This window comes from Leptidea sinapis, chromosome 34 (assembly GCF_905404315.1).
Source record: "Leptidea sinapis chromosome 34, ilLepSina1.1, whole genome shotgun sequence".
Taxonomy (NCBI): domain Eukaryota; kingdom Metazoa; phylum Arthropoda; class Insecta; order Lepidoptera; family Pieridae; genus Leptidea; species Leptidea sinapis.
In genome coordinates this window covers 218,864-239,628 of record NC_066298.1, presented here as the reverse complement: position 1 = coordinate 239,628, position 20,765 = coordinate 218,864, and the positions used below count along the sequence as shown (strand labels likewise).

Sequence of the window (20,765 nt, the reverse complement as noted above, 5' to 3'; positions counted from 1 at the left end):
TTTTGAATAAAAATATTTGAATTTGTTGAAAAAAAAATTTCAAAGTGAAAAGTTTCCTCTGACTTTTTCCACCCTAGCCCAGTCCTAGTCCATCTACATTCTACTATTCCAGTCATTTTTCTTTCATGCATCATCATCATAACAAATTGTCTGACATATGCAAAATTGAAAAAGATGATATTATGATATCACAAGATAACAATTTTTATTTGTTGCCTTCTTACAAGCATGGCGCACAGTATACTCTATTATTATATTAAAATAAGTTGAACACAGTATTGAAATTCCTACTTAAATATCATAAAAACGTTTTGGCTTTTTTTTAAGAAAAGCTTTCAATAGTCCGTATGAAATTGAGTAAACTTTAATAAATTAAAGTGTAAAACATTAGAATTACTTATATTAATTATTACAATATTATAAATAAGACTTAGGTATTTCTTTTAAAATATTTTTAATAAAATGTGAACACATACCTTTTTAAAATACAGGAACCAGAACAGGGAACGAATTGATTTTTCTTCTAAATATATTTTTTTTTACGAATCTTCAAACCACATAAAATAAGGCACAGGGTTTCACTCACAAAAGTGTCTTTTATATTTTATAATAATAATAAACGAATTATTTTAAACCTACAACAATACCAGGTGGCTTAACAATACGAACGAACTTTATCGTTATTTCGTTAATCCGTTAATCGTTAGTTACAAAGACGATGTAAGTACTAGGTAATCGTATCTACTTAACACACTTTGACACCTGTCATTTGTCACCACAACCACAGGTGGACATGAATCGTAGACTGAGAAAACATCATTAGTAACGTGATACTTGCGCATGATAAATAATATGAACATGGGGAGGATTAGCTACCACGCGTGAGTCGAGTTCGGAAATTCAGTGATCATTTTTTATGGGCTTTGTCTACCGTAGCCTATTGTTATTTTGATTACAGGAGTTTACCTTTCTCTCATTGGTGGTGGATTGTTTTTATTTTGGTAAGATTAAGTACTTAGTCATTAACAATTAACATAGTCAACCCTTTTACATTATACTAACCGTTTAATAATGGAGATTTCTCCCCCGGAACCTCCGGACCCTCCGGATATCCCCACACTCGCCGGGTCAAAACGGCGTAAACATACAAGCAGCTCAGAAGAAAACGCTGCAAAAAAAACTATAACTGATACGGATCTGGCTTCGGCGTCCATTCAGAATGTATTTTGTGACCTAAGTTTAGTTATTGGTTTTAAACAATATACGGATTTTGATAAAGGTCCATTTATTATCCATGTTTCTCGTATCGAGGAAGACCCTACCTCAGGCCAAACTATAAAGCCCATCAAATTCGGTCAACTACTGCATAGGCATAAAATTCCAAATATTTGCCCTGACGGCATAAAAAAAATCGGTAGGAATAAAATAGCTGTTACATTCAAATCGTCTGGTGATGCAAACAAATTTTTAGATAACCCTGTATTATCTGCCAATAAATATACAGCAACAATCCCAAACTTCAACATAACCAAGATGGGTATAGTCCGCCGGGTTCCTGTGGACTTATCTATGAACGAGTTTGTGGAGTCTGTCAGTCTTCCCACTGGTTGTGGTAAGATTTTAAAGGCTCGCAGATTCAACAGAAAGGTCATTGAGGAAGGTAAAGTTACTTGGTTACCTACTCAAACAATTGTAATAACTTTCCATGGTCAAGTGCTTCCTGAAAAAATATTCCTCTTCCATAATTCCCTCCCTGTTGAAACCTACCTTTTCCCTACAATCCAATGCCTTAACTGCTGCCGATTTGGTCACATCAAAACTGTATGCAGATCTAACCCAAGATGTTACAAATGAACTCAAGCTCATGCTGGTAGCTCATGTGATACAACTGAAAAGGATGCTATCTGTATTAACTGTTCAGGACAACACTTTGCCACAAACAAGGAATGCCCTGAACTGGGCAGACAAAAAACAATTAAAATTATTATGTCCCAAGAGAACATTTCCTATGAGGAGGCCTCAAATCGTTGCCCAAAGGTGATGAGGCCATACTCAGAAATTCTCCGTAACCCCTCTGTATCCCATAACTACTCCTCAGCACACATGAGCCAGACACCCACTCCTTCTCCCACAGTCAGCTATAAGAAAACTGTATTTTCTTCTCCACGTTCCAAACCCTTATTGAGTAAACCTTATGATCGAGCTGCTCACCAAGCTATCATTGCTGATGTACCTTCAGCCATCCCAAATGGCTCTGCCCTAAACCACCAAGTTTCTTCTTCTTCATCAACACAGGATGATAACCTCTTGGAGGCCCCCCTGTCAATCTTACTCTCTTTGATTACCAAGAACAATCTTAGCCTACCGTCCAACGTTGCCCATCAACTATCACAAATCTTATCTATTGGTAAAATTCATGGCCCCAGTGTTCATTCTTCAATGGAACACCAGAAGCCTACGTCCTAAAAAACCAAGCCTTATACACCTAATTAATAAATATCTTCCTTCTGCCATCGCCATCTCTGAGACATGGCTGGTCCCTGGAACTCACTTCAGGGTCCCCGGCTATATGTGCCTTAGGGACGATAGAGCAGAAAGTGTTGGTGCGGGTTGCGCCTTATTTATAAGACGCACCCTTCCCTTTTCCCCAATTATCCTTCCTAATCCCCATCCTGGTATAAACATTGTTGCAGCAAAGGTAATGAACTTCTCCTTAGTATCAATCTATGTGCCCCATCCGCAATCAACTATGATTGCAGATATTCTCCTTTTGTTATCGTCTATCCCCCCTCCTATTATTATTATGGGAGACTTTAATGCTCATCATCCCTCATGGGGTTCAAGTCACACTGACTATTTTGCCCTTTCCCTGTTGGATGTATTTGATGAAATCAATCTCTGCATTATCAATGATGGCTCTCCAACCCGAAGGGTTTCTCCTTCACAAAATCCCAAAAGTGCAGTTGATCTCACCTTATGTTCTCCGTGTCTGGCTCCTCTCCTTTCTTGGAACATCTTACATAATTCCCATGGTAGTGACCATTTTCCTATAATAATTTCTATCCCTGACAAAGTAATTCCACCCCAAAATTTTTCCCCATCTCTTAAATATAGATTAATAGAAGCAAATTGGCCTAAATATTCTTCTTGTCTTGATAAAAAAATTGCTGAGTTTCCAGTCACTAACCATTTTAATGCAGTAGATAATTATAATAAATTAGCTAATGCCATGATTACATTTGCTGACAACAACTTCCCTTTAAAAAAACCTGTTTCAACTAAGATTTCAACTCCTTGGTGGGACTCTGAGTGCACTGCTGCTGCTAAAGAAAGGAAATTAGCTGAATTAAATTACAATAGAAACATGTCCATGTCAAACTTTATTTATTATAAAAAAGTGGCGGCGAAGGCTACCCATTTATTCAGAAAAAAGAAAAAACAAGGTTGGATTAATTTTTGCCAGAATTTAAAACCAAGCACTCCATCCTCAACTGACTGGAAACAAATTAAAAAATTTAGAGGTTCATTTTGTGATCAAATGTGTGATTTTAGTGTGGATCCTTCTGTATGGCTTGATTCCTTTTCAGATAGGATGTCCCCCCCTTCAGTTCCAAATATGGACTATTTTCCATCCCCCCCAATCCCTCTTGCCTCAACTCACAGTTTAGAGTCCCCCTTCTCATTCTCTGAACTTCTTCTTGCTCTGGATGGCCTAGTTGACTCTGCTCCTGGGGCAGATGGAATCCCATACTCTTTCATTAAAAATTCATCATCTACAACCAAGGAATATTATCTTAGCATAATCAATAACCTTTTTGATCTTGGTTCCATCCCTCCACCTTGGAAAAATCAGGTAATTATTCCATTACTTAAACCTGGTCAGAATCCATCTGAAGCTACCAGCTATAGGCCAATTGCCCTCTCTTCTGCTCTTGCAAAAGTTTCTGAAATCATGATTAAACAAAGACTTGAGTGGTTTGTTGAAACCAATAATCTCCTTTCCAACTCCCAGTACGGTTTCAGAAAGGGCAAGAGCTCCTTAGATAGCTTAGGTATCCTTACAACTGACATTAGAATAGCACTCCTCAGAAAAGAACACCTTGTGGGAGTTTTTCTTGATATAGAATCTGCATATGATAACGTTTCACTTCCCCTACTCAGGAGTAAACTCAACCAGCTGAGTATCCCCGTGAAGTTATCCCGTTTCATATGTAACATGTTAATGGAGAGATCCATCACTATTAAAGGTCCATCCTCTTACCTCCCTCCTAAGTCAGTTTGGAAAGGTTTACCTCAAGGCTCAGTCCTTAGTCCCCTTCTTTATAATCTGTATACCCATGACCTCAACAGTACCGTTACACCTTTCTGTCAGATACTGCAATATGCAGATGACATTGTCCTGTATTCTTCTGACAAGTCTATACAAGATTCATCTAATCATTTAAATAATGCTCTTGATTATCTTTCTGAATATTTAACACAACATGGACTGTCTCTATCAACATCTAAAAGTAAGGTAGTTTTATTTACAAATAAAAGAATTCTTCCACCTATTAAAATTAAAATTTATGATGTTGATCTACCAATTGTTAATAATGTTAAGTTTTTGGGTATTTGGTTGGATCACAAATTATCTGGCGTCAAGCATTTTGATTATGTCTCACAGAAATGTGAGAAAAATATTAATATTCTTCGCTCATTGTCTGGTGTCTGGTGGGGAGCTTACCCCGTCACTCAAAAATTACTATACAATGCCATAATTCGCACTCATTTAGATTATGGCACTATTTTCTTAATCCCAGCAAACAAAGCAGGTCTAAATAAATTGGACAGAATTCAGGCTAAATGTTTACGTATAGTATTGGGAGCTATGAAATCCAGACCTATTAATGCAATGCAAGTAGAATGTGTGGATCCTCCCCTCTCACTACGTAGACAATTCCTTGCCAATAAATTTTTCTTTAAACTAGCTGGCTGCCGAGCTCATCCCTTACTCCAAAAATCAGAACAATTAGCTGTTTTATACAATGATAATAATATTGTACCTGAAGACAAAAGACCTTGCGTTATAAATAGTTACCTTTTATTTTCTCAGCTCTCTAACCCTCTCTTTCAATATTCTAAATTGCCTTTATTTTCTATGCCTTTCAATGCTCTTACTTTCCAACCCTCAGTAATTTTAGACTTAGGTGTTGATAAGTTTTCTATAGAAGCAAATAAAACTTTTTCTCATATAATGGACTCAGATTTTCGACATTGGTATAAAATCTACACGGATGCTTCAAAAACAGACATGAGTCCGGTTGGGGCTGCAGTATGGATTCCCTCAACAAGAATTATACTGAGTTATAGCTGCCCACCTACCACTTCTGTGATTACAGGGGAATCAATCGCCATTCTTGAAGCTATTCTATTTGTTAAGTCTCACAACATGAACAATTCTATTATCCTTTCAGACTCTAAAAGTTGCCTCCAATCAATTCTCTCAAATCCGTTTAAGACAAAAAGTCAGTTTCCCATCATTCTCAAAATAAGAGAAACTTTGAAAGAGTGCTATGAACTCAAAATTAACATAGTTTTAGCTTGGATTCCAGGTCACATGGGCATCTCTGATAATGAAAATGCAGATGCCTGTGCTAGATCAGCTGCTCATTCAGGTTCCTTTCAGTATTCAGAAATATTCACTCATGACTTGTGCTCTACCCTGAAACCCAATATGTATGAGAGTTGGTCAAACATTTGGCAAGTTTCCAAAACTTTAAAAGGCAAATTTTATGGAGAACTCCAACCAGAAATTCCTCAAAAACCTTGGTTCTCAAAATGTAGGATTCATAATAAAACAATAATCTCAACTATATGCCGCTTACGTTTAAACCATGCCTGCACTCCAGTCTTTCTAGCAAAACTTAGAATTAGGGATCATTCTCTATGTGATTGTGGCCTTGATGAGGGAAACATGGATCATTTATTCTTTAGTTGTCCCTTAATGCAATCTCCTCTGCACAATTATATACCCGCTGAAGTCCCCCGTCCAACCTCCGTTAAATGTCTCCTCTCCCTAGTTTACACTCCTTTTGTAAATATTTTGTGTAAATATATTAAAATAAATAAGATTAAGTTGTAAATATTATTTAGTACTTATATTAATTAATTATTTAAGTATTTCTATTTGTGTATGTCATTTATAGTCTTACAAGCATGTATATTATTTGTTTCAGATATTATTAGAAAATTAAACTTTATGTAATCTGAACACCGATTATTACCGTTAAACTTAGAAGACACATACTCAAAGCTTGGTAGTCTAATCTAACGTGATTCTGGCAAATCTGTGGTATATCTTCCACAGAAGCCACAGTAGGAAGAATAGAATAGATACTTGCGCATAATAGTTCGCGACTGGGAGCGGTCAATTTAGTTCGCAGCTCCATAGCGAACTAGTTCGATCTTTTATTTCGTTTGCTCCTTCCGGTAGTTTACTAAAGAACTGCGAACTACAGTGAACTTCCCCAGATGCGAACTAAAACTATTATAGTTAGTTAACATAATTAGATACTTAATGACAACTATGTGCAGAATATTTTGTATGTTGAGCCTGCGCAAAGTAATAATAAGGAATTTACTAATTTAGTTTACAAAGCATATAACAGTATTGGAATTCGAAAAAGGATCCGTAGTACAGAGTACTGATATGTAGCATCCTTAAGATCGATTATTAATTAGCTAAGGAGCGAGGGATCAGGGAACTAGTTCGCATAGTTCATCTGTGGGAACTAGGAGCTTCGAACTAGTACGTTCGAACTTCGAGAACTACACAAGACTAGCCAAAACTCAAAAGTTAAGATTTTACAAAAAAGTTATGAATAAATACTGGCTATCAATTATTTTAATGTTACAGGATACAAAGTTATGCTGAATATAATAAGAGTTACTACATCTTTAAGTTTTGAAACTTAAAAACTAAAAAGTTAGTGAGTGGGTACACCATACACAACATACTAATTTGGCTTTAAATTGTTTATAAAAGGGAATTCTTGCCATAATTTTATTTATTTCTTATTATTTACTACCCGTATCCGATGACTGCCAATGATTGTATTGTTTCATCTAAAGTAATTTACTAATTTATGTAGTATCCTCAAAAAACTTGAATAAAATGGAAGCTGATTCAACCACATATGACAGTGGCTCTTATATAAATAACTCAAATGATAAGAATATTTTCTTTCCCTTTACTGCAAGTCCAAGGTATGTAGTATTTAATGCTTATAAAACATAGCATGACTAAAATGTTTTAAAGTTTTGAAATTATTAATTCTTTACAAAATTTGAAATATATAAGCCAAACTAAGAATTACAGCCACTGTACTAAAAGTAATTATTGTTTTATATAAATTTCAGAAATATTGCCTTATATGAGGAACTACTCATTAAGAAGGGAGATAAACCATTGGAATGTCAAATTGTAGAGCGGCTGCAGAATTTTGGTTTGCTTTCTACAAGTCTACAGTGTCCTGAAGCTAGACCTGATTGTAATCTTGTATGCAAACCAGCTCGAGTAGTTGATAGGTAATATTTGGTTTGATAAGTGAGATACAACATATATTTTGGCAGTAGAATAATTTATGTAAAATGTAATAACTCTTTCAAAAACCAAAATATCTTTTTTGAAAATAAAAAATGAAAATTTCTTTGTGTGTGAAGTGTGTATCACAAAATATTAATCAGTTACATTTCTTTTAATAGAACAAGCTCATCAATTTGTAAAAACATAAAAAAACTTATGTTTACTGTGTGTTTCACAAACAAAATTAGATTATCATTTATTATTAAATAAAATATAAATATATATATTTGTCATATATTTTCATAATATATTTTGAAAATATCAACACATTTGAAAACAATAAGTTTTAATTGTTTAAAATTACTATTCCTTAACAGCAATTCTTTAATTTGTGTGCATCACGGAAAATCTAGTGGATAGATTTCAATTAAGTCTTCTAAGTTTTACTCCTTAGACACTTGACCTTTTCAAAAAAAAAATATTGTGATATCTTCATTTATAAAAAGTTATTAAAATTTTAAGAAGCAAAGATTTTTATGTGCACAGTCATGGGCGGACAAAGTCACTGGTATCAGCTATTTTAAAATATTTTAAAATTACTGTATTAAACTCTATTTATAGGGTTCAGTGGGTGTGTGAAGGATGCAAAAAGAAACAGCCAATACGGACCGGTTCATTTTTCTATAAGTTACAATGCTCTATACTCCAAGCAATGCAGATGATTTTTGCATGGTGTGAGGATGCAGAAATTACTGAGGCGGCTGAGTTTTTCGGTAAGTATATCAAAATAATCAATTTCAGACCTTGTCTTGTTTAAACATTAAATAAATTATAGCAAACAAAAAAAATCTGATAAGTAGTGAAATTGTATGATTATAATAACATTATGTTCTTTTTTATAAAAAACATTGACATAATCTCACATAAACAATTACAAGTGTTGTATATATTAATACTTCAACTTCTACAGATAACATTAAAACATTCCTTCAAATTAATATATCTTATATTATGGCAGTAATGTTCAATGTCATTGGAAGTAATAACACAACATCACCCATGGGATGTTTTTGTTTTAGCAATTCAAATGTAATTAATTAGCAAAATGACTAAAACATGTCACTTTACTTAAACTAACTTGGTCATTTAAAGGGGCACTTACCGGAAATACTTAGTTTTGTTTCAGATAATTTTTGAACACAAGTGTTTGTCTAATTGTATATTGTAAGTCAATGATAACAAATGAAATAAAATAAAATCATTAGACACAAATATTTTATCAAAACTGGCTTACACTTATAGAAGTATAATTTTAATAATAGGGCTTAAAGTATGAAATTGCCGTTTTATTGTAATAGGTACTTGTATTCATCATCAGTAATGTTATTATTTACCCCCTTATTCATAATGGTCCGCTAACATTAAATAGCTGCTAAGGAGTGTTTTTTTTTCATTCTGACTTAGATCAATAGAAGAAGACAGAGTGAGAAATAGCAATGCTTTATGTTAGCAGACTATTATGAATAAGGGGGTTAATGTTTAACAAACCATGTTATTATATCTTTAACGTTGCAATTTATTTGTTTCTAATAACATTATATGGTATATTTCATGCGAGCACTATCTACAGAATAAGGTATGTATTGTGATATTATTTTTTCTAAGAATATATTATGAACATATTACATTATGTGTATATAGCTTCATTGATGCACCTAGATTGATAGGGTCCATCATTCCATGTGTTTTTTTTTTATATGAGCTTTTGCTAGAGCCCAGATTTTTTTCATGATTAACTTGAGTGTCCAATACCAGTGTTTCCTGTTCTTAGTTTTACTAATTACCTTTATGGAGGATAATGGAGGATTTTGACCAAGTTAGGAATTACATTATGCTTACATTTTCTATATCCTTGTTGGTTTTTAGTCTTTCTATGCTTTTTTTTATTATTTTGTTTTTCGCATTTATAATTAGTCCAAATTCCTTGCACTTATTCAAAGTCAAATAGATTATTCAATTAGGCTTGAACTAAGCTCTTTCATATCTATCTATTTTAGATCAAATTTTTATGACCTTGTTCATAATGTATGACCGGTGAAGTTCAAATTGCATATTTCGTCCTTATTTGGAGGCTAGAGTGAGGAGAGTCTTCGATTTTGCGCATTAGAGTTTGCCAAAGCACCCAACACTAGTCAATATAATGACAGTTTATACCCTAACAGGCTTTGAACTTTTGACTCACTGACAATTTTAAAGACACAACTTGAATCCTTTTCTTTAACATTTCAGATGTGAAATTTCGGACGGCAAGTATAATATATGAAAAGCTGGATGAGCTGACGGCAACACAGATGCGGAGGACCAAGCTCGGTGGCGAGGGTGCCGCAGTGCTTACTGAGATGTATCCAGACTGTCTTAACAGGCAATCACCAGACACCACTGATCAAGCACATGCTCTCCAAATATTAATGGTTGCCGACACTAAGGTACAATTTTTTTTAATTATATTTTTCAGTCAGTTTACTAGACCATGAACACTTCGCCATTTTCATGTTGATCAGATTTTTGAATGAGCATCTAACTCTAAATTCTTAATCCATCTCTTAATAAAACAACAAAATAAATTCAACAGCAAATATTGTATGATGCTTAAAACAGCGAAATATTCCAGAATTTGAACTGCAGTTCTTGTTGTTAATAATAATAATAAATTATCATTTCTCATACTCGGAAAGTAATGTTGTTTTGATCTGATTATTGGGTAGAAAATACTGCTTCCCTCCATAGAGAGGGAAAAACTCCTACACATTACTTCCCGCCTAAGGGCCGGAATGAACTTTAAAAATAGTACTGCTGTCAGCTGTGAAGAGTTTTATGTAAAAAAAAATAGTTAAAAAAAAATGCTGCGGCCATTTGACTTTCTAAATAGCCAGTGTGAACTTAGCGCAAACTTCTTTGAGCGGAATAAATTTCATATTCAATATTTTAAAATTCTCCTAAATTGACAATAAATTTTAAATAGGTACTACTAATATTATTATGTATAACCAATAAATAGTTTAGATAAACAACTAAGTAGTTTAATTTTCGTCATATTAGAAATGAAAAGTAGAGTGTTTAACACGGGTAAAATAATCAATTCCTACTCGGACTATAGTCGTCCTCGCTGCGCTCGGGAGTCTAAATACCTTGGGAATTGATTCTTTCGACCCTCGGTTAACAATCTACTATTCTTTATTGGGGCAACAGAGGCCCATATTTTGTTAGTAAGAGGCTTAAAAACTATGTTAGTATGTTTCTATTTCTACGATTAGCTTATTATTATGCTTATGTTGTGTATAAGATATTGATTCAAAGTAATCTTAAGATATATTTCAATGTACAGAATGAAATTAACATTAGAAATTCACTTAGCATTCTGGTTAAATTTGATCTATGTTTTTTGAACTGAATATATATGTAATTCCTCTTCATCTTTTCATGTGACAATTTTTAAATCTATTGAATATTAAATTGTAATAACATAATTTTCAGCAAATTCCAACAAACTACAGGCTACATGTAATGAAGAGTAATTTAAAGAAAGTTCCATTTTCCGATACACTGCAGGTAAGCTCACTTGACATAATAATATAATAAATCAATGTTTTTTTTTAAATCTATACTTCTTTTGGCGCGTCAGGGTAAATTATTTGAGTGCATATTTACAATGCGCGTGCACCCCGAGACTCAAATTCGACAGATGGACTGGGAAAACTCCCAGAAGAACTGAGAAGAAACCTTCTCAGTTCTTCTCCCCATGTCATAACTCCTTTACGAACTGATGTTTCTTCATGACGTTAAGCAAGTGTTGTTGATATGTTATGTTATTGTCATTCCCTATTGGAAACAAAAATAATATTTAGCTTCTATTCTATAAAAAGTATACATGTAAAATGATGTGAAGCGGAGAAACAAGATTAAGTATTGGTGGGCGAAAAACGCAGTGGATGAGCTGCAAATGACTCGTCGCATGAATCTCAGCCTCCACGTTGCCTTACCTTGCCTTACTCCTCGTCTATGGACAGGCAGACTTAGTCTGATGCGACTTTATGACTGTAATCAAGACCATCATATTCACAAAGTATCCTTACACAAACAATAAATTCAAGCTCAAGTTTATTTTAAACAATGAACATGATTCTTATAATATTGGACTTTACAAAACTAAATTGTTATGTACGTAGGTATATTACAGCAACTGTAAAATACTCACTGATTTAAAAGAATGGCATTGTAGTAGTTTCTTGCATGTTCTTCTCACGAGCTCTTCTTTTTTCGAACATGTAACATTCAGTAGTTTAAATCAAATGTTTATAATGACGCTTCAAAAGCGCTTATTTTTATTTATTCATTTATTCTATTAATCATTTACAGCCAAAGAATCTTAAGGCGACACTAAATGCCAGCGACCTTGAGCGATATGTGTTCACGGCTGCCGGCCCGCCATCTATGTAACAAAGCCAATATTTTCAAAATTCTTGCGTGCAATACAGCTTATATGCTTACAATCCTCGTTATTCACTACTAATCTGAATAAATGAACCTACACAAAAAAAGTAGAAGCTATAAGAATTACTTTTCTGAGAGAAGTGCCAAAAAAATGCGTCACGCTATGCCAAAAAACTTGTTAAACTCCAAAGAAAAGTGGTAGTTCAAAAAGGCTCGGCAGTGTTAACTATAACCAACAGCAAGCATAAGCAACCTACAAATAAGACTTAAGGATATGTGTAACAGGATGAAATAATGTTCATAGCTCGAAATGCTATACTTTCACCACAAAACTTGTCTAAAAACACCATGTTTGCGTGTTTTCTGCTTACTCTTCGCCTTAAGCTAATATAGTCCCGCAAAAGAGTTTAGACAGTTTGTCTGCAGGATAAAGTTAAGTTTAGTTTAAGCATATTTTAATAAAGTTTATTCCACTTTGCCTTCGTTTTGAATTAGAACCTTGCAATTTTAAATTAGTTGGTATATAACAGAAATACTAACAGCACAATGTATGTTTTTGAAAGATTTGATTTTCGAATCATAGTTACAGCCTCTGAAAGTACCTACGTCATGTTTAACATCGGTATTGAAAAAGTAGTTTTTAATAGATTGTGTGGTTTTATGAAACCACGGTAAAAGTTAAAAAAAATTCACATTATAGACATTTAACTAAAAATGTTTGGAATAATATTCCATTAAGGGTATAAAAATCGCTTTAGCAATCTTAATTTTATACTTGGAAAATTGGAATGATAATGGGAAAAAACAATAACAAAACGCCGCCCGACCGTCACACTACATGCAAAACACAGACGAAAAAGTTTGAGACGATGTAATAAAAGTTTCACTTTAAAAATAATATTTTTCAGTTGATACAGGCGGAGGTCCAGGAAGTGATATCAAGTGTGATTGAAAGTGACCCATTATTAGTATGTGGTAACAATGTGCCTCCTGTTGACGCAGCCGTTCCCTTGACACAACTCCTGCAGCATTGTGATGTTGAGATGCAGCACTTCTGTAAGTATTTATATCAAGTTCTACTGATTCTGATGTCTACGATACTGTTCCAATAAATGTTATTGTCGAACTTCGGTGCTTCTAGGATTAGCTAGTGACACCTCAGCTCTTCGGCTATCTATCTAGCAGATAGACTCAGCTCTGTGGCATATGTCTTTAGAAAGATTAAAGAGTACTATAGATTATGATTTTTTTATAGCAATATCAATATTGATTAAAAAGAGCGCGAAAAATGAATGCTGGGAGAGTTCTTTACTTTTTTCTCAGAGCGCCATTTGTTTCCGAAGCGGTAGTAGTGTCTAGTATATTAGAAAGGACATCAAAAAGAATTCTGAAGGAATGAATTTTGAGAAAATAAATGCCTTTATTAGCTGACCAATTTACACAGTGAAATGCCGAAACTGAATATAGTAAGATCGAGGGGTGACTTATACAATTTAAGTTATGTACACAAATAAGAACTTTTGTTGCCACGAAAACTCTTGAAAAGGTTGACGTCCGAGAACGCTATTTTTATTAGCTTCAGAATTCATTAAACTGCTTTCCTATTTTAGCTCAATAGCCTAGTTGCCTTGATTTTATTATAAATTTTGTATTCAGAAAGAAGGTGTGATTGAGTAGAATTCAGATATTTTTTTACGCATCTTTCAAAGGCCTTGTACAAACATCGAGTCCAAGAGCCAAGTGTTGTGTTGGAAAATGAACGACCAAGGCGCACATTCCGGAAAGGAGCCAAGTCAAAACTACCAATATTAAGGCGAGCTTGCATGAAAGCATGTAATCAGATGTAATTTAATTTTGATTAATCCCTTAAATTAAAATTGTAACCAAAATTCGGACTCGAACCCGCGACCTCTCGGGTTCCGTCCGAGCCCTCTCCCAACTGAGCCAACCGTTCGAGTGACGTATGCCTCGTAAATCTTGGAATGTCTTGTTCAACTGTCAGGTTGTGGCTCCATCTACAGGATTTTACTTTACAGATGATAACCTTCTCTACTCCAATAATTGCATAAGGAATTTGACTAGAAGTATCGCTCGTTCTATGCGATAGAACCACAACCTGAGAGTTGAACAAGGCATACCAAGACTTACGAACTATACGTCACTCGAACGGTTGATCCAGTAGGAAGAGCGCTCGGACGGAATCAGAGAGTTCCCGGGTTCGAGTCCCGCATCGTTCATAAATTTTGGTTACAAATTTAATTCAATTAATTCCAGAAGTGACACTTTAAAAATAACAAGTTGATTAATTCCTTAATATTAATATTCCATAAATGTAGTGAGCACTCGCGTATGGAGACAGGCGTTGACCCTGTGCGGTGCGGCGCGGGACCTGTGCGCGTGCGCATCGACTCCGGTGTGCGGGGGCGCCATGCAACTGTACCTCGATACAGCGCTGTACCGCCTGCGCCACGAGCACGACTTCTACCGACACGTCCTCACCCTCCTCACCTCATTCGTACAGTGAGTCATCCCGGTGTCATCGCGAACTTTAGTGCCAAATTATAATTCCAACTCCCGAGGCTGTAGATTTCCATACCAATGGAACGGTTCAACGATGTTGATAATCTGTGCGAAAACATAATGAGATATATCGTTTTGGAATTGAGAGAATTGGATTATTCCCAGGTATGAAAATTAAAAACTTTATAAGGAAACAGTGAATTCCTCTTATAAGTTGTTTCATGTGATTATAACCTAAATTAGCTTTACCTGTTCATTCGTTTGTTAAAGCCTTTAAGTGGTATTATAATATTGTATTTCTTTTCATTTGGTAAATCCTAATGGTTTAAAATGTGCCTTATAATGTAAGTTGTTTTTTTTTATTGGGACACTTTTCCCTTTGATTTGATTATAGATGTAGTCTATAGTCTTTGATAGTTATTTAGTAGCTATATTACTAACTTCCAATAAGGTTGTGAATAAATTAAATATTTTATACAAACATATATTTTAGTAACGTGTGAAATTTACATTAGATACTATTAGATATTATTGTTACTGATTTCTTGATAAATTTTTCAAAGCCTGTGTAAATTTTTATCCAAAGACATATACGTCCTAGTACAATATGAAGGTCTAAACTGCATTAGATATAAAATTATTTTTGGAGAAATTATCATCTTTGGCGTTATTAATAGCGTATTAGGTTGGCCGCACACATAGCGACGTCTTCCGATGTGTGATCAAAGCAAATTGAATGAATCTAGTACGTCATCATATATTCAAAGCTCAGAAGTCAAACTGAATGGAAATTATTGAAGGTGTGCAGTTGTCTATGATTGACAGTTGGTAGGAACATTTATAAATAAAATATGTCAATAATAAACATGACATACCAAATATTGGTTAAAACAATATGGCGGAAATAATAACAAAAAAACAAGAACACACAAACTCATAAAATTAAATACTCTAGTCATATCTAATCAGATTGACATCTATATAATACTATATTACATCTGTCATGAGGTTGTTATTTCGTTAAGGTCGGCCACATGCATTTGCTTTGCTCTTTTTTCGACTTTTGAATCCACGTGACGCGCACACGTTCTTATTTCGCTCTGTTAATGACAACCGTAATTGTTGATGTATGTTTCAACAACTACGTTCAGAATTCAGATCCGAAAACGAATCGATCTCTCCGAACTCAAACGGCCTTACAAATAAACTTGGTATAAAGTTATACCTCATACTAAACCAAGAATATGCAAAATGTTGACTTTATCGCTGACGACACTGTCAATACAATGATAGATCTGAAGTTTTCCGAATGTCAAGCAGCCTTGCAAATAAACGCGGGAAACGTTATACGTCCGAATAAACCTGTCATAAGTAAAATGTCTATTTGTAAACATTTTGCATATTCTTGTATTATTCTCGGGTATTACCAAGTTTATTTGTAAGGCCGTTTGTGTTCGGAGAGATCGATTCGTTTTCGGATCTGAATTCTGAACGCAGGTGTTGAAACATCCATCAACAATTATTACAGTTCTTATAAACAGAGCGAAATAAGAAAGTCGAAAAAGAGCAAAGCAAATGCATGTGGCCTTTGCCACCTTAAGAAAATAGCAACCTCATGAGAGAGACCAATGCAATATAGTTTTATATCGATGTCAATCTGATTTAACAAGAGTATTTAATTTTATGTTTTCATGTTTTTTTGTTATTTTTTCCGCCATGTTGTTTTAACCAATATTTGGTGTGTCATGTTTAATATTGACATATTTTATGGCTTAGGTATATGTTTATATGACAGTTGCTTTGTAAAATGTAAACTGCCATGCAAGTTAAAATAATATACTCAGTAAGACGTCTATCTATAATCACTTTCTATGAGTGTTTTTTTAATGAGAAAAATCACTAGATGATAAAAGCTTTCACCGGATGGTGATACGCTCGGCCCATTACATTAATGCGGACTGACATAACTAACTTTGGATTTCACGTAGGAAAACTAGATGGCGTTGCTTAGAAAAACAGTTGCCTAGGTATCTACGGGGTCCAAATTAAGGGGACATAATTTGGCGGCTGTACCTTATAGCAAATAAAACAAGTCAATAGGGACTGTCTTTACGTAGAAGAAGTTTTTTATACGTTTATATTTGACTGTCATGTTTATGTTTTATTTAAGAACTGCAAACAAATTGTTAAATTAACACGTAACGGCCTTAACTATAATGTTTACGAGTACCATTATTAATATGATTTGACGTCTTCCCGCGAAAGTGTGTGCCTTTATTATTAGTAAATATAATTTTAAGAACAGTGCATAATGTGTATGCATCAATGTTAAACACCGTGATATTTGAATTTTTGATATTAAAACGTATCTTAATTGTTAGTTCTGTAAGTTAGGTTTTGCAATATATCCTCTATATATTAATGCAATTTTGTTGTAAGACTGATTGACTAGCGATTGATCGTTGTTTGCGCAACGTTAATATACATAGAATAAAGTCAGTATTCTTAAAAATTTATGTCAAACTTGCGCTTGACAACAGCTGTATTATTTGTACCACGGGCTCAGTGTGCGATGACTATAATACATACGTTTATAATTAGATACATACAGTACCTAATCTAGTAGCTAGGGACTTTCCCCCTTATTCATAATGGTCCGCTAACTTTAAACAGCCGCTTAGGAGTGTTTTTTCTCATTCTGACTTAGGTCAATAGAAGAAGACAGAGTGAGAATTAGCAATGCTATACGTTTATGAATAAGGGGGTTTGTCTTTAGTATTATTGCGGCAGGAAACTGTTACTACAAACAGAGTACTAGAAATCAAGAATAGTTGGATCTGATTCCTGCCACATTCCTCTGCTGTGCAGTTGATAGTAGATTGTAGATCTAACTACTTCGAACCTTCAAACTGGAATGAGTTATGTTTACTTTAAAAGAAGCGTGTTCAACTATCTAAAAGGCCGGTAACACCATAACCAAAAGGTTGGTGTTGTGAATGTGGGCGGCGATTACCACCTTGCATCAGCTGATATATTCACTCGTTCCTTCCCATTTTATAAAAAATGACAAAAGTTCGTTAAAAGTTCCTATGGAACTTGTTTTATTTTAAAATTCATACTTTATGATATTATAGAAATTTGATATTATTCAAGGTTTAATATTTTTTAAGTTATAAAAAAATATAAATATTTATTACTACTTTGATTAATGATTCATTAAAACCACAGATAATTCAACCGAAATGCCCTCGCTTTCATGAATTTAACCACGAAAAAAAATCGCCATAACTTCACACCTGCGTTTAATTACTGCTGAAATACACTTAGGTATTACATTTTATTTTATTTACTAATGAAATAGCAAGAAATCTGGCAATTGTTTGTAGCGCTAGAATAAAATTGTCATCGGTTTCTCATTGAAAGAAAGTCTTTATCCAAAGTATTCTTGCAGTTGATATATTTTTTCTATCAATATCAGATTAATGACACGTCCCAATGAGAGAGTGACATAATTTTATGTAAATTTATCTACGAAAGTAAGTTATGTGAAAATAGAAATCAAAGCGAACTTCTTTTTATATTTTATGTTTGGCTAATTAATTATTTCACTGATTAATGATGCAATAATAATTTACCTGTGAAATATTTTTTTTTATGTAAATAAGGGACAAGACGAGCAGGACGTTCAGCTGATGGTAATTGATACGCCCTGCCCATTACAATGCAGTGCCGCTCAGGATTCTTGAAACCCCAAAAATTCTGAGTGGCACTACAACTGCGCTCGTCTCCTTGAGACAAGATGTTAAGTCTCATTTGCCCAGTTATTTCACTAGCTATGGCGGCCTTTAGACCGAAACACAGTAATGCTTATACATTACTGCTTTACGGCAGAAATAGGCGCCGTTGTGGTACCCATAATCTAGCCGGCATCCTGTGCAAGGAGCCTCCCACTGGTAGACTAAACGTGTTGTACGCTGTCCCCACCATTTAACTAATAAATTCGGCATTATAACGGTAACACGGACAATGTTATCGCTGTAACTCTCGACGGCGGACTGAGAAACGAAAAGAGGCGGGGCCGGCTGTTATGCACTGTCACTGCCAAACCTGCGCCAAAGCAAATCCCTAGTACCGCGTCGTCTTTAGGTTGAATTGTCTGTGATTAATACTAATTTGGTTGATAAAGTGATATTTTTGGAATAATTTGAAACAAATTGAATTGATTATTGTACGGAATTTTGGTATATGTTTGTTCGGAAATATTACAATTCTATTCAAATGTAAGCACAAATATTGTTACCTGTTTTCAAAATACTTTTTTATGTTTTATTAAAATTAGCTTAAGTTGTACTCTAATGTTGGTCTTTCTTTTAGTTAATAGTTTCTTTATACTTTTATGTTTAAGTTAATAAACTTACAAAGAAATAAAATTGTTGTTTTTTTTTAAATATTTACGACCATAGTTTAAATTGCAATAATTATCTTAAATAAAATACTAAGATACATTGGAAGTCCCCGATAAATAATGCAGCTTATCCGGACGGACAGAAACATAAAACGGTGTAAGTACTAACCTAATAGATAATAATAATTGTCTAGTCAACAAGGCTAAAAACATGTTAATACTTGATAAAGCTCTTAAAATATGAGGGATGGTTCTTTCGATTCGGAATGACGTCGAGGAAAATGTATCGAAAGTATGTATTAGCACCATTAACATACTATAAGCAACAAGGCTCCCAAGCGCTTATTAAAAGATCGTCAAAAAATATCCGAGCGGCCTTGTATATATGTATACAGTAATTTATACAGATAACATTAAACATTCATTCAAATTAGCACCTTATTTCATGGCAGTAATGTTCAAAGTCTATTGTATACGCTCAAGCTACTGATTATGGTGTGAAACGTGCGAAAGAGCCGGACGCGAACGCGAGACAAGAACGCGAGTTTGTTTAAAGGGGAATTTACTTGAAATACGATACTCCATCCTTTTATGTTTGGATCAGTAGCGGATTAAACTTACGCGGGGCCCGTAGCAAATTCTTTCAATGAGCACTTGATATATATACTGGAAATAGTCAGTTACCGAGTGTCTGACGTGTCTTTGGAAAGTTTTTCATTGAACACTTTGTCATTGCGTGGCGTTGTATTCAAAGTGCGGTCGAAACACAACTGTACGAAAACTGTGCCTAATCTATTAGGCACAGTTTTCGACAATTTTTTTGCGTGATTGTGAGTCTAGTTGTTTATTGTACGTCAATTATTACTTATTACTCATCAAAAATTGCAATGGTTATTACAAAATAAAGATGAAAAAAAATCGAATCTTATTTCTTTTAGAGTAAATAGAAGTACTTATAAATATTATAATAGAAGATTTAAAATATAAAACTATATTTTTACTCTCATGTTATTAAACCCATGAGGTGGAGCTTAAAGAGATTCATTAGGGTTCAGTCTGAATTCAAATTCGTCGATATAAATGTCTTTAAAAATTCTATCGTAGTTACCATAGGGAGTGACAATAACATATAAAGCAACAACACTTTGAGCGTCATGAAGCTACATCAGTTCGTAAAGTGGCTTTGACATGGAGAGAAGAACTGGTCAGACACTCCCAGCCTATCTTTTAAATCACTTCTCTTAAATCATAATATTCACCATGTAACAGAAACAACTAGTGGAAGTGGCATGTGGGCGTTACCCTGTCGTCACTATTGTGTACAAATGTACCCGAGGCTCAAGTGATACCAGTCATTTGATGTCAGGTGAAGCATTATTATCTTTAAAAAAATACAAATATGCCTTTATGTGCCATATTGGCCTGTAGAAATCATAGCCACAATAAAAGTATGTTCAACGATGGGATTTCCTATCATCGGTAGGTAATCATAATTTTCAGATTTAATTACAATTAATATTTTTTATGTGTAGTGCAAAATATACAATAAAAAATTAACCATAACTTTAAGACGTATGATTCATTTTCCTTTACGTTTAATCGATGTAACTTATGTTCGAATAATTAATGTAAACAATAAAAATATCTTGTTACTCAACAAGTGCATGCATGTACATATCGATATAATTTTATCGAAATATTTTTTTTCTTTATAAATTGTATTCAAGTATTGCTATTTTCCATGCACCATGCTATAAGGGTGTAAGTAAGCAAAATGTTGTA

At 34.1% G+C, this 20,765-nt stretch overlaps 1 protein-coding gene and 2 long non-coding RNA genes across 5 annotated transcripts; 2 read left to right on the top strand and 1 right to left on the bottom strand.

Moving 5' to 3' along the window:
• Nucleotides 1-867: 867 nt before the first annotated feature.
• Nucleotides 868-6,371, top strand: LOC126974881 (uncharacterized). Of its 2 annotated transcripts, none has more exons than XR_007731588.1 (2): nucleotides 868-1,001; nucleotides 6,219-6,371. It is a non-coding gene; the product is annotated as an uncharacterized LOC126974881 (long non-coding RNA). The 2 variants fall into 2 exon arrangements; XR_007731589.1 differs by lacking the exon at nucleotides 868-1,001 and adding an exon at nucleotides 1,011-1,660.
• On the bottom strand, nucleotides 3,368-6,225 carry LOC126974888 (uncharacterized). The gene is made up of 2 exons (XR_007731590.1): nucleotides 5,868-6,225; nucleotides 3,368-5,704 (listed from the first exon to the last, which is right to left on the bottom strand). It is a non-coding gene; the product is annotated as an uncharacterized LOC126974888 (long non-coding RNA).
• Nucleotides 6,372-6,831: 460 nt separating the features above from the next.
• Nucleotides 6,832-19,008, top strand: LOC126974886 (uncharacterized). Of its 2 annotated transcripts, XM_050822591.1 has the most exons (8): nucleotides 6,889-6,967; nucleotides 7,134-7,248; nucleotides 7,402-7,569; nucleotides 8,189-8,340; nucleotides 9,857-10,053; nucleotides 11,102-11,176; nucleotides 12,967-13,114; nucleotides 14,395-19,008. In XM_050822591.1, exons 2-8 carry the CDS (start codon nucleotides 7,157-7,159, stop codon nucleotides 14,580-14,582), a joined length of 1,020 nt encoding a protein of 339 aa, XP_050678548.1. In that variant the 5' UTR covers nucleotides 6,889-6,967; nucleotides 7,134-7,156; the 3' UTR covers nucleotides 14,583-19,008. The 2 variants fall into 2 exon arrangements, with proteins under 2 accessions (XP_050678549.1, XP_050678548.1); XM_050822592.1 differs by lacking the exon at nucleotides 14,395-19,008 and adding an exon at nucleotides 13,768-14,348 and having other exon boundaries at nucleotides 6,832-7,248.
• The last annotated feature ends 1,757 nt before the right edge of the window (nucleotides 19,009-20,765 follow it).